This window comes from Penaeus chinensis, chromosome 35, assembly GCF_019202785.1.
Source record: "Penaeus chinensis breed Huanghai No. 1 chromosome 35, ASM1920278v2, whole genome shotgun sequence".
NCBI classification, from domain to species: domain Eukaryota; kingdom Metazoa; phylum Arthropoda; class Malacostraca; order Decapoda; family Penaeidae; genus Penaeus; species Penaeus chinensis.
Genome location: NC_061853.1, coordinates 33,379,465 through 33,391,964, shown reverse-complemented (window position 1 = coordinate 33,391,964; position 12,500 = coordinate 33,379,465). Strand labels below are relative to the sequence as shown.

The following is a 12,500-nucleotide window of genomic DNA, read 5'->3' as shown; positions in this document are numbered from 1 at the left end:
TTTCACGATAATTTTCCTCTCGAACAGTTCGGTCGGAAATGAGTGTTGGCTGTCCGTCGCCATTCGCTAACGTCATGGGGGAGTGCTTCTACCTCAGCAAGATATTACTCACGTGGGACCAGGCCCGCACGCACTGTCTGGGTATGGGGGCCGAATTAGCCGTGCCAAGACACCTGTACGGCCTCAAGTCCTTTGTTGTTGGCGAAAACGGTGAGTGGGTCTCTCTCTCTTGGGAGATTCAGGGAAGTCGCTTGGAGACATGGAGTAGAAGGTATAGTAAATGGACTGGATTAAAGATGCATTTTTTTTACATGTCTTGGTGGTAATTGACAAATCATTATGCACACACATACATGCATATATATATATATATATATATATATATATATATATATATATATATATGTTTATATATACATATATATATATATATATATATATTTATATATATGTATATATATGTATACATATATCCATATACATATATAAAATATATATATATATCTATATATATATATATATGATATATATATAATATATATAATATATATATTATATATATTATATATATATACATATATATATATATATATATATATATATATATATATATATATATATATATATATATATATATATGTGTGTATGTGTGTGTTGCATATTTTTATGGATACTTATACACAATGTATATTTACAGATGATGTAACTGTTATTTTGGTTCATCAGAGCAACACTGACTGAAATTATGCGAGTACATGAAAGTCAAGGATACACTATGGTCCCGGATTAGTGTGGGAGGATCTTGGTAAAATATTTTAGCAGGGGCGATGTCATGCATTGGTGCAACAGGGGCCAGTGGCAAGCAGACCGAGGCCATGCAGCAGAACCCCTGTGGAGCAATGCTTGAAATGTGACCAAGATCAGGCTTATTTCCCCCATATATCCTGCATCTTAAGACAAATGCTAAGGCTGAAATTACAGTATATCCAACAACAATAGTGTGATTATTAGAGGGAAGGGTTGGGTTCAAGTTGATTATGACACATCAGAGCCAATAAGAATAGCAAAGATGCCTGTTGTAAAGCCATAAGACAGGGCTGAGAAATGATAGAAATGGTGGTCGACTCGGAGGCATGCTAATGATACTAATAAATTGATAATAGTAATTAGTAATAACAGTAATGATAATAACAATACCAATAATGATAATAATAACAATGATGGTAATAATAATAATGATGATGGTTATAACAATGATGATAGTGATTTTATCATCATTATTATTACTATTGTTAACATCATCATTATAATCATCCTTATTGTTATTCCAATTATTTGGGAGGACACATGCCCAGATGTTTGGATGGATGCTTTGGCCTCTTTTCTAGACTCTTTGTATACTTTTCTGTATTCAGATCTCTTCCTATACATCCATCTATTTATTTCTTTTAAGTGTATATGTCTAGTGTTTATTTATAGAGCATTTACAGTACTTCCACAATGAAGGACCTGCATTATTAAAGTACTTTAACCACTCAGGTCCCACTGCATCCTGGGTTGGTGCACAAGAAAGTGAAAAGGAAGAGCCTAAGGCCACAGACATCGAGGCCAAAAGCGAAGACCCCCGCTGGCAGTGGGTGGATGGCAGCGTGGTTGACCCCGAGACTTTCTACTCCAAACCTCCCAGCAGGAGACCAAACCAAAAAGTATGCATTGAACTCAGGAAGGACCGACACCCAGCTCTTGAGTTCAAGACCTGCACCATTCCCCAAAGGTTTATTTGTCAACTCCAGTAGAGAGATTGATGTGGATGATGGACTGGGAAGTATTAGTGAAACTGAAGGACAACATGCATTTTATGTGATGTAGCTGTAGGGTATTTATTGTATAGTTATATATTTATTTAATGTATAATCATTTATTTATTTGCTGTGTAATTTTATATTTATTGATTCATATATATATATATATATATATATATATATATATATATACATATATCTTCTATTGTTGATGTATCCATAATACAAAAGCTCACCGATGTAAACATCCACACTTACATGTTTATTTATACACACACACAAACACGCATTTACACACACACACACACACACACACACACACACACACACACACACACACACACACACACACACACACACACACAACACACACACACACACACACACACACACACACACACACACACACACACACACACACACACACACACACACACACACACACATATACATACTTGAGTAATAGCAGTGAAAAAGCAAAGGAACAGGATTTTTTTCATTCATTAAAACATAATCACATGAATAGAGAAAATTTTAATAATCATATACAAGTATGAACAAACTATTTACAAATGCTTACTCGCACAAAAAATATTATGTTCTGAGTTTAATCAGGTATGACTTCTATATTCTGAATGAATATATAACACTTTTCCTCTCCATGTCCTCAAAAGTCTACTTAAATATCAATCTAAGACTTCCCTTTGATAATTTTCATACAATTTGATTGTCTTTTACAACCTTGCTGAGAATGATTCTTTTGATATTAGCATTGACATTGGGCAGATCTTCTCGTTTTCTTGCAGCGTACTGGAAAAAAAATCAAAATTATTTAGTTTAAAATCATCATTATTATTATTATCATTATTATTATTATTATTATTTTTTTACATCTGTAGACACATACACACACACACACACACACACACACACACACACACACACACACACACACACACACACACACACACACACACGCACACGCACACGCACACGCACACGCACACGCACATGCACATGCACATGCACACGCACACGCACACACACGCGCACGCGCACGCGCACGCACACGCACACGCACACACACACGCACACACACACACACGCACACACACACGCACACGCACAAACACACGCACACGCACACACACACACGCACACAGATATCTAGTCTCTGTCTTTTACCTCAATTTTTTGAAGCAGTTCGACTTCTTGAGGACGGTGGACAAAGCTAGTAACCTGCCCAGTCAGATGACTCCCAACCCTGCCTGTTCGACCGCATCGATGAATGTAGTCTGACATAAATTTTGGGAACTCAAAATTGATGATGTGGCCAGCCTGTTGAGAAAAAAAAAAAAAAAAATCTTGTTTAGGTCAATAATAAACACTGAAGAACAGAATCTATACACGTAGAATTTACAAAAACTTTGCTCAACCATGTAAAATCAAATCCCAACAGGAACAATATTAATGATAATCAAACCCCAAGAAAACTATAAAATGACAAAACCTCTCTAGCCTAATAAAAGTGATACTCATCTTAAGACTCCCCCCCCCAAAAAAAAAAAAAAAAAAAAAAAAATAATAATAATAATTACACAAGAGACACAAAACACATTCAAAACATGAACACGATACCGACCCTCACGGTATCTAAGCCACGGGATGTGAGATCGGTGCATGAGAGGCCCAGCGCTTGACCAGACTGGAAAGCTTCGAAACGGCCATCGCGAACCGCAGCGGCCATGTTGCCATTCAGGTTGACACACGGGATATTGTTCTCATTCAGATAGAGGGAGGCCCAATCTGAGGCTTTTGCGGAATTACTGTAAGGAGGAGAATGTAATTAAAGGACTCTGATAAAGATAAAAAGAAAAAGAAGAAGAATGTGTAAGTTGAAAAGGGGAGCTAGTAAGAAGCAGAGGAACAGGAAGAAAATTATTGATATTTAGTTGAGTAGGCAAAGAAGTCCTATAGTGTGGCAAGTCGAAAAAGAAAGGAAGGAGAAAGATATAAATATATAAACACAATGGACTAAAACATAAGAATAACCTCAAATTATTCAAACATTATACTCCAAGAAAATCATACTGCGAGATTAATAAATGCACACTCACAGCCTTATCCTACTGCTCCTATAGGGTCTCCATCTCATAACCCATTAACCCACCGAGCTATACAAGTAACAAAAAAAATAAGAACTCACCTGAAGACTATAAATGGAATTCCCTTTTTTGCATCATTCTTTGCTAGTTCCAGGAGTTTCTCTGCTTTTTTCTGATGGCTGACTCTTATAAACTTTTGGGGAATGTGGGGCATGATGTGATGGAGGTATGGGGTTGAGATTCGTACCACAGAATCAATCTGTAAGTTGCAGAGAAATTTTTTTTAGCATATTATAAATGCAAAATATTACAGTGTACAATATATATCTTCTTTAAGAATGTACATTGTCCTATGTGCATGTCTGTGAAATAACAGCATTTTAACCTTTATTATTTTAGACTGCAAAAACAAAAAAGTTAAACAAATACTTACATCAACTATGGGATTAAGAATAGTATGTAAACTACGGGGTGTTGTAGCTGAGACTAGAGTGAGCTGCACGCCTGACATTACTAGTGGCTCAGGCTCTTCAGTATTACTACACCCTTGAATCTATAGGAAAATAAAGGCTTTGTAAAAGTTTTTGTTTTACATTCACTTGGAAAGTATTCAGAGAACACAATAACTGCTTTTTGGTTCTGAGCACGACAAAATGTTTTTTGGTCTATTCTCATTTCATTTTCAATACATATTTGGCAGTTTTACACAATTCAGAAACTTCTCGTCACTAAAGATAAGAAACCATAGTAAACATGCCATAGCATTTTAATATATAAAAAAGGAAACCATAGTTAACATGCCATGGCAATTTTAATATATAAAAAGAAATTGTAATCTCTTTATAAATAACAAGACTTCTATGTAATTTATAAACTTGTCCTCTATGGTCTGCAATATCACTCGTTACTCACTGGAAACTTGGAGAGATATCGAATGACATTGTCATTAAAGGAGTCATCTAAGAGGGAGTCTGCTTCATCAAGAGTTATGTGTCTCACAAGACTCATATCATATAACCCTGAAAGTAACACATTTACTTGAGCATCCTCATTCAGAACTGTTATCTAATACATATTTATTAACTCAATATACATTTTCCAAGGCAAGCAAACTGCAAAAAGGACAAAATTCATTCAAAATAGATAAATGAGAACATAATTACATTCCACCACCTCTTACATATCTACCCTTCCTGTGGGGTAAATATTTTGCACAGCTCATATCATTCACTCTTACCGGTTGTGGTCAATTTCGACAGAGCTCCTATGGTTGCCACAAGCAGATGAGGTTCTGTCAGCGTAGGATTGAGCATCATTTTCTTCGTCCTCCCACCTTTTACTAACTCCACATTAACCCCGAGACCTTCTGCAAGGGATGAAGCAATCATCTGAAAGAAAATTGTGCTGTTTGAGAATATTACATAGAATATTGCAATAAATGAAAGAAAACAGAAGAGGAAGAGGAAAACTTTATATATAAAATGTTGAATCTAAATGTTATAAATGTGGCCTACTCTCTCTGTAAATATGGTAACTGCATTTCATCTCATATTTGTATTACTATATACATAAATACATTTGAAAATACCACAATTTCCCAATTACTAAACTACTTTTTCAGTAACAAATCTAGGGGAATTTTTTAAATAAAAATAAAAATGGTATTACAACACTTCTGTATGACATGAAGACACTAAATGTTTGTCAGCGCTGTCATTTCTTAATTTTTATTTTCAACCATCTGAACCTCCAACATCTATGACACAGTATGTATGGAAATGAATAATTTCATAGCATTTAGTGAGAATGGCATGGATGAAATTCAAAGACAAAACCAAAACTCACATTAAACTTACAGATGCTGTCTTAAAAAGATGATGATCTATTAAGAAATTTGGTACTAAGAATTTGATTTGAAATCATTCCTTCTGACAAATGACAAAAATCTCTATTTTTAAAGCTTAATTTCTCATTTCTGATACCTCTTTCATTTAACCAAGGGGACCTATAATTTCACTGATGTATTCCAAGTCTTAGTTATCAAAATTATTCTATAAAATATGTAATTCAAAAGGTTAATGTCACATTGAATTTCAAGATTCCTTCTATCTATTGACGGAAACTTTAAATTTTTAAAAATACTTTTCCATTCTGATTTTTCTGTAAAGTCTACCGAAGGGAATAGGTTCTTACAATCAATTTCAAAATCACCCAAATTTAAACAAACTTATCTGATGGTAGAAAAACCCACAATGTAAATCTAGATTTATTAAAAATGTGTTTTTTTTCTACCATAGTATCAACACGGTAGAGTGTTTCCTCCTTTCAAACTTATCTGATAAAGAATAAGATTCAAATATCCATCTTTATCATAAACATTCATCAGTGGAATATAGCTAGCTAATGCTTACCTGAATCTGCTCGGCAAGCTCACGACCTGGTGCCACTATAAGCCCCAAAGGAGAATTCGCTGGATAGTTGTTTCTGAATGCCTTCTTGCGCTGAGCAATCTGCTCTAACATCGGAGCAACAAAGGCCAGTGTCTTTCCATTTCCTGTTTCTGCTGCAATCAAAGTGTTTTTTCCCTCCAGCACTTGTGGAATTGCCAGTGTCTGGAAAGGGAGGAATTTATGACAAATCAATCAGTAAAGAAAAAGAGACATAGTAAATCAAGCATCTGCTTAACAGGATAAACTGGAATGCTTATATAATAGCATGTGTCTGTAACCGTCTTGGGGTATACTCACTTTTATTAAAATTTCAAATAATTTATGTATGAAAGATTTTCACTAACCAACTGATGGTGGGGTGCCATGTGATTTTAGTTTATTAATCATGTTTACAACTAGATGGCTCCACAAACCTTTTGTTATCAAGGAGTCAGTTACTAGTCCTTATCTCACTTGTTTACCCTTTTCCTTGATTTTTTAATGATATCAGTACTTTAAATGATATTATAGTATTTATTATATCAATAATAATGAGAGCAGTATTGATAATGACTACACCAGAAAAAAAAAATCCTATAAGCTCAAGGGAAGGGAATATAAGTTGTGGAGCCATTTTTGTGAAAACAAATTTCACAAAACTAAACAACTGTGGGCAGTAGATGTGTTTGGCAGCAATGAGTTGAATTCCTTTCATCAGAATTATAATGCTCTCCCTTAACCAAATGCCGACGGGTATGACGTGTATGGACGTGCTATGCCCACTGTGAGTACTTGTTTAATTGTTTTTACACATAGATAGCTACACTTGTACTAAGTCACCAATAAGCCAGTTACAAGTACTGCCTGTCTCGCCAGTTCACCCTTTTCTTTGATTCACAAAATATTTTACGTTATCTTATTTTGCTGTTACTAATGTTAAAAAACATTATAATAATTATAATGTTTATAATAAGAATAACACCATCGATATTCATAGCACTAGTAAAAAATACATCTTTCCTGCCATTTCAAATCAGGTAAGGTCACAAGGTCTCCTAATTGACTCCTTTATGGCTAAGCACTAGCAGAGCCATCTATGGGCAGACATTTCACAAAAAAATATAGAAAATAGGCACAGCATTTTCCCCATTTTTTGTTAATTTTCCCTGGCGGCATTAGGTTAACACTATCACTACTATTTTCATATAAAACAGTCATATTATAACTGATTATCTTCCATTACATTCCTGCCTAAATATAAACTCTTAGAGACAATGAAAGAAACAGCAAGTACCTGAATATTTGTTGGTGCCTTATATCCTAAGTTCCATATTCTGGTCAAGAGTTCCTGGCTGAGGCCTAGGGAGTCAAAGTCCTCTTGAAGACCTTCTTGAAGAGGGGTGAAGGCTGGATTCTGAAATGGATCTCTTATTAGACACTGCATTTTCTATATTCATTCTTTTAATCCGGAGACACAGAAAGAGACAAAACAATCTAATCAAATTTAGGACTCTGCAAGATCTATTAGACATTACTGTATCTATCAGATTTCTTTTCTACTGCAAAAGAAAAGAAAAGAAAAGAAAAAAATCCAAATTTTGGACTTATTAATTGATATATATATATATATATCAACCACTCATAATTCTTTTACATGAAGATTCACCAATAATTGTATTAAGAAGACTAAGATATTTACAAAGCTATATTTGTCAACAACACATTTCCATATCCTATTTTATAATCTTATATATGAAGAAGGAAAAGAAGGAGAAGGAGAAGAAGAAGAAGAAGAAGAAGAAGAAAAAGAAGAAGATGGAAACTTAAAAAATCACTAACAAAACAATTTATTCCACATGTATCAACTTACCTTACCATACCCATGTATAATGAAATAATCACCAGCAGACTTGCGATGCAGCCATCCCTTTGAAGCAAGTGGGACCTCCTCAAACTTGTTGTATGACTGACCAAGGTAGTGGTTAAACTGCTTTCTTTTACAGTTGATGATTGGAATCTGCAATCATTAATTTTTTTCTCTATATTAGTGGTTATTCCTAATTTAAAGCTCTCCAAAAAACACACACACACACACACATGCACACATGCACATGTACACACACACACACACACACACACACACACACACACACACACACACACACACACACACACACACACACACTCACAGACACACACAGACACACACAGACACACAAACACACACAAACACACACAAACACACACAAGCACACGCACAAGCACTCGCACACGCACACGCACACGCACACGCACACGCACACTGCAAAATGATCTAAACTATGGAAGCTTCAATTTTAATAAGCACAGAATGATTTATAACCATCACTGAACAATAATTTTTTTATTTTTTTTATTAATATTATTATTTTTTTTTATTCCCAATAATCTGCTTCAGGATGTCTATCTGATTATGTAGCAATGCTCTGCAATTGCAACTTAAATCAGCACTTACAGATCTGTTGCCTTCCCGTGACTTTTGCAAGAATTGCTGTCGGTCAATCTTTTTCTGTTTTAGTTTTGCTTGACTCATTTTTTCTACCATGTGTTGAGGTATCTGGATAACAGACTGTTGACTCAGGGTTGCAGCACATCTTAACTGAAAGAAAGTATATAGATATCATTCAATGCACTGTATATAAGATGAAAATCGTTATGTTACTATAGAGTCTGAAATGATGCAGCTACTGAAAGTATTCTGATTACATATTTTAAATATTTCTGCTTCTGAAGTTTGTGCTTAGTCTCCATTACCTTGATCTGCTAAAGTATGAGGAATCTAATATCAGTCTCTCCATTGTGGTTCTTTGAATAAATCTCACCTAAGTTACTGAATGTTTTATGCTAATGGATGGATAGCTATGAACAGCTTAGATCACATGCAACCAGCTAGAGATTCGAGATATTTTCATCTACTACGTTCCATTAGCAGCAATCTTTGACCTAATAGTTATGGAAAGCTTGGAGAATAACATAGGAAAAAAGACAAAATACATTTCACTTGAGATAAAAAGATAAATTTATCACTTGTGCATTCACTTTTCCTACAGATCCATTGTTACTGCCCTAACTACTAAAATATACAAAAAAAATGATTAGGATGATATAACAGATGGCATTACATTACAAGATATAATACAGTGACAACATACAGTACAACAATGATGTTACTCATTTTCCTTTACTGATATTGTCATGATCATTTTTCAAAATTATTATCAACCTTACTTTTATACTTGCATTTTACAAAATTGTACTTACACTTTGCTTTGTTCAATAGACAATTCATTAGGTAACTTTACATTAGGTTTTACATTAGGTAACTTTAGGAAGTATAAGTATATAAACAACTGAAAATAAAGTCAAATCAGATTATTCTTATTAATTTAGCTGCATTCACTGCTAATGCAAATATAGGGATCCTAAATTCAGATGAGTCATTTTAGTATGTAATTCCATGGAAATTATGGACGTAAAAAAATATCTATGAAAAAAACTATGAATAGAGTTTTATATTGGCAACACAATAAGGTGTTAACAATACTGAATTTTCTGTCTTACTTGGAAATAGGGAAATTAAGTAAGTCTTACTATGCCTATGCTTCCAAAACAAAACATAAGAAGCCTACTAAAAACTTCTTAACCTGTTGTCCTGGGCATATGTGGCAAGTGTTTATCACCTTTGACTTGAGCTGTCCCTAAATATGAAAGCCATCAATCTAGCTTACCCTATCATTTTGACATGACATAAGATAAAAAAGTAATCAAAGGGTGTTTTCATACCAAGGTGGCACTTCACATGTGGCAAGGGGCCATTGGCCAGCGGCATGTGACATGTGGCACTGTGATTTCAGACCAAGGTTGCTTGTGGCTCATGTCAAGCCACTTTCACTTTGTTCAAGATAGCCTCATTAGAGGATGATGATGTTATTTTTTTCCTATATCCTAAGTAATCTAGTGACAATTATCTACCTGTCACTTGGAGGAGTAACATGGGACAAACTTGTTTCAATACCCCCTGCTCTCTCAGTCCAAGGTGCATGAGGATAAGTTTGGGATGACCCCAGAGCTAAAACTACTGCACATCAGTGCACAATTGCCTGCACTCATATCTGGTACACTCGTTGTTTCTTTACATTCTTGTACTACAAACAAATTGAATAGATTGGAGCATGAGATCACTCTAAATTTGAATCAAAGAATTGAGCTAATACCCTGAATATACTTGTATGGAAATGTTTTTCTCACAAAATATCTTAATAATTCTACCATGGAGAGTACTGTTACTGTACTGAGGTGATGTTGTATCATACAAACATTTGTATTTCTCCACAGTTTATGCAAATGTTATATTGATTGGTTCATTGTCTGGAAGACTCATAAGTGTGCATAAGAGCATGCACACATCACACTGTTTACTCCTACAAGACTGCACGTGATTCTTCTCTCATCCAAAGCCTCACTCACTGGGTGAAGGATTCAGTTGTCAATTTTGTTTGAAGGAAATCTGTCTAGACACATAAAAACTACTTTATATATGCCATACAGACAAAAGTTTCCTGTTATCTTATGTTATTTCATTTTAACATTTATATATTAACTTGGCTTATAATGACTTTGGATGTAAAAGCTACATTAGAATCTGACACCACCGTCCGAAATGGCAGACTGCATGCTGAAAAATATTGGACAAGTCAGATGTGTTGCACCCAGGTTGCATGTGGTAAATACAAAGTACCACACCACTTGTGTGAGAAAGGTTCCATATATTTCTAGATGTTTCTTTTTATGTGGCATGCCAACTGACACGCCATATGAGATGTGCCACCTTGGTATGAAAGCAGCCATAAAAATCAATATTACATATATTATTACGCACTAATCTGATCTGATACAAGATATTCAAATATTGCATTAATAATGAGGGAGTCAATTTTGCTAATAAATAAATATTTACAATGCATGCAATAATAACTTCAGATAAAAACACTGGTATGTATTTGCATTAAGTCTGAAGCATTGAATATCAAAAACTTTAGCCATTTAGATAAAAGATAAAAACAGTCCCTGTGTTAATGAAGACAACATGAGCAGCCGAATCTGGGATATTTACTATGACCTTATCTTAAAAAGACTAAAACACCTAAATGACCTTAAAAGAGTCCTGAACGTCTCTTATGATTTAATTTTAGTGCCGTGTCTGAGCCCAAGTTCTAAATCTCGCGTTATTCAAATGGTTCACATCACAGAGCATTATTTCAGTTCGAATTTGAATTTATATCATTCAAACCCGTACATTAACTCTAAATATCCAACCTGATTTTGGCTGCATGGTCGTGCAAGTCTATCAGACGATGAGAGAGGTAGAGAACAAACACCTGAAAATCTGAAATACTGGAGACGCGAGACCATGTTTGTTTACATTTACAACTGGATGAGAAAGTCACATTTAGGATACATTGCCGCTGTAATCCGCAATCCTTGTAAATATATATTTTTTCTTGTATCTACTGTTTAAGTACATATGAGTAATACTTAAGTTTCTCTACGAAAAATGAATCCTAGATAAAATAATTAATAGTACGTATGACACTGAAAGATGAGTCCTTATAGATATGGAACGTATGTCTTATCAACTGTGCTGCAACTGTCATGTTCGTATGGATAACAAACACATTTAATACTTTATCACATGAGAACATAGTTAGCATAAAATGTATCAACTTGACTAGATTATCTTCTAAGATGCTTCAACTAATTTGATTCATTGTCTAATAATAACTCATATGTTTATATCAATATTAGTGTCTTGACTTGTATTACAATTGTTATAAATGTTTTTACTTACATCATCCATTATTTCTTTGAAATATGGATTTCTAATGATATTATGACAAAGACAACGACAAAAAGGTAGACTGTGGATGATAAAAGAGTAATAACTATATTATCAGCCTCATTACCTTTCTTTTATTGGTATTAACATTATCTTTACAGTTATTGTCATACATATTGTTATTGTTATTATTATTATCATCATCATCATCATCATCATCATCATCATCATCATCATCATCATCATCATTATCATCATTATTACTATTATTATTATTATTATTATTATT

The 12,500-nt window shown here is 34.3% G+C and overlaps 1 protein-coding gene across 1 annotated transcript; it reads right to left on the bottom strand.

The window, feature by feature from the left end:
- Window positions 1–2,321: 2,321 nt before the first annotated feature.
- LOC125044294 (probable ATP-dependent RNA helicase DDX28) lies at window positions 2,322–11,822 on the bottom strand. Its single transcript, XM_047640889.1, has 12 exons — window positions 11,692–11,822; window positions 8,831–8,974; window positions 8,207–8,353; window positions 7,631–7,750; window positions 6,319–6,519; window positions 5,145–5,295; window positions 4,820–4,926; window positions 4,341–4,460; window positions 4,009–4,166; window positions 3,445–3,628; window positions 2,988–3,140; window positions 2,322–2,612 (listed from the first exon to the last, which is right to left on the bottom strand). The coding sequence occupies exons 1-12, from the start codon at window positions 11,785–11,787 to the stop codon at window positions 2,517–2,519; spliced, it is 1,677 nt and encodes a 558-aa protein (XP_047496845.1). The 5' UTR covers window positions 11,788–11,822; the 3' UTR covers window positions 2,322–2,516.
- Window positions 11,823–12,500: the final 678 nt, after the last annotated feature.